General features: G+C 64.9%; 1 protein-coding gene across 1 annotated transcript in view; it reads left to right on the top strand.

The window, feature by feature from the left end:
- Window positions 1–1,151: 1,151 nt before the first annotated feature.
- The window catches only part of POLR3D (RNA polymerase III subunit D), a 3,852-nt gene continuing 3,791 nt past the window's right edge, over window positions 1,152–1,212 (top strand). The window contains exon 1 of the mRNA XM_029958432.1: window positions 1,152–1,159. Coding sequence (XP_029814292.1) covers window positions 1,152–1,159 — 8 coding nt within the window. The remainder of the gene's footprint in view (window positions 1,160–1,212) is intronic.

The raw sequence follows: 1,212 nt of genomic DNA, 5'->3' as shown, positions 1-1,212 counted from the left end.
CTGAACACCCCCCAGCCACCCCAAGCAGGGTGTCACCCAACAAATCCGCCCCCCCGCCAAACCCTCGGGCACGGCAGAAGGTCACCGCGCTGGGGACAAGGTGCCACCTCGCTGCCCCATTCCCGTGCCCGGCGGTGGCGCAGGAATTCCGCACCGGGATTGCTCCAGCCGGATCGTGTCACCGCGTCCCCGTGTCCCCAACACCCCGTGCCCCTCAAAAAGCCCTCAGCAAGCCTTCCATGGCCCCACGCCCCACCTGCCCCCCATATCCCTGTGCCCCCCGGGCATCCCTCAGCGATGCCATCGGGATGTTGTCCCGACGCCACCGGGATCTGGCGGCTGCTCCGGGTGTCCCGGTGCCGGTGGGGCCCTTACCTGGCCGTGCCGGGGGGCTGCCGGGACGCGGTGGGATGCCGGTGGAGCGGCAGGGTGAGAGAATGGAAGGGGCGGCAGGACAGGGAGCCCCGGCGGGGCTGATCCAGGCGGGAAGGACGGAGGATGCCGGTGGGATCGCGGTGGTACCCGGCGGTGCCGCGTCGCTGCCTGCGGCTGATGCGACTGGGATCCTCCCAGCCAGCTCGGAAATAGCAAACACCCTCCAGAGGAGGGAGAGAAGAGGGGGAAAAAAAAAAAAAAAAGGGAAAAATAGATATCCAAGGAGCTGGGAGAAAAAGGGGGAGGAAGGAAAAGCCTCCCGGTTCTGCCAATGGGATGGAGGGACGCGTGCGGCGTCAGGTGATGGAGGCAGAGCGGGATGTGGGTGCACATTGGGGGTGGGTGGTGGGCAGGTTCTGCCTGTACCCTCCCGCTTTTGGGGCTGGGGGATGCGGGGGGTGTCCCGGTTGTGCCGCACCCCCCCATCCATCCCCAAAAATGTGATGGATGAGGTGCGTGGGGATGTTGGAACCCACTCAGGACCCCCGTGGGAAAGGGGGTGCAAAGCCCGAGGGGGGTGTGGTGTTTTGCACTTAGTGAACACGCTTTTTAGGGGACACACGTTTTTCGGAGTGGGGGCGAGCACCCCAAAAAACTCATCGTCCTCCCAAATTTCTCAGTGGGGGGTGCCCCCCTCGAAGGGGGGACAGGCGGCTGGAGGGCTTTAGAGGACTCTGAGGGAGTGGCTGCACCCCAGAAAGCCGTGAGGGTGTTAAATGACGGGGTGAGTGACCCCTCCCCACCCCTAAAAAAAAAATCCCCCCTGCGCTGCCCCCC

Source organism: Manacus vitellinus, unplaced genomic scaffold (assembly GCF_001715985.3).
Source record: "Manacus vitellinus isolate BGI_N305 unplaced genomic scaffold, ASM171598v3 scaffold_154_pilon, whole genome shotgun sequence".
Classification (NCBI taxonomy): Eukaryota; Metazoa; Chordata; class Aves; order Passeriformes; family Pipridae; genus Manacus; species Manacus vitellinus.
This window is presented reverse-complemented; position numbering and strand designations above follow the sequence as displayed.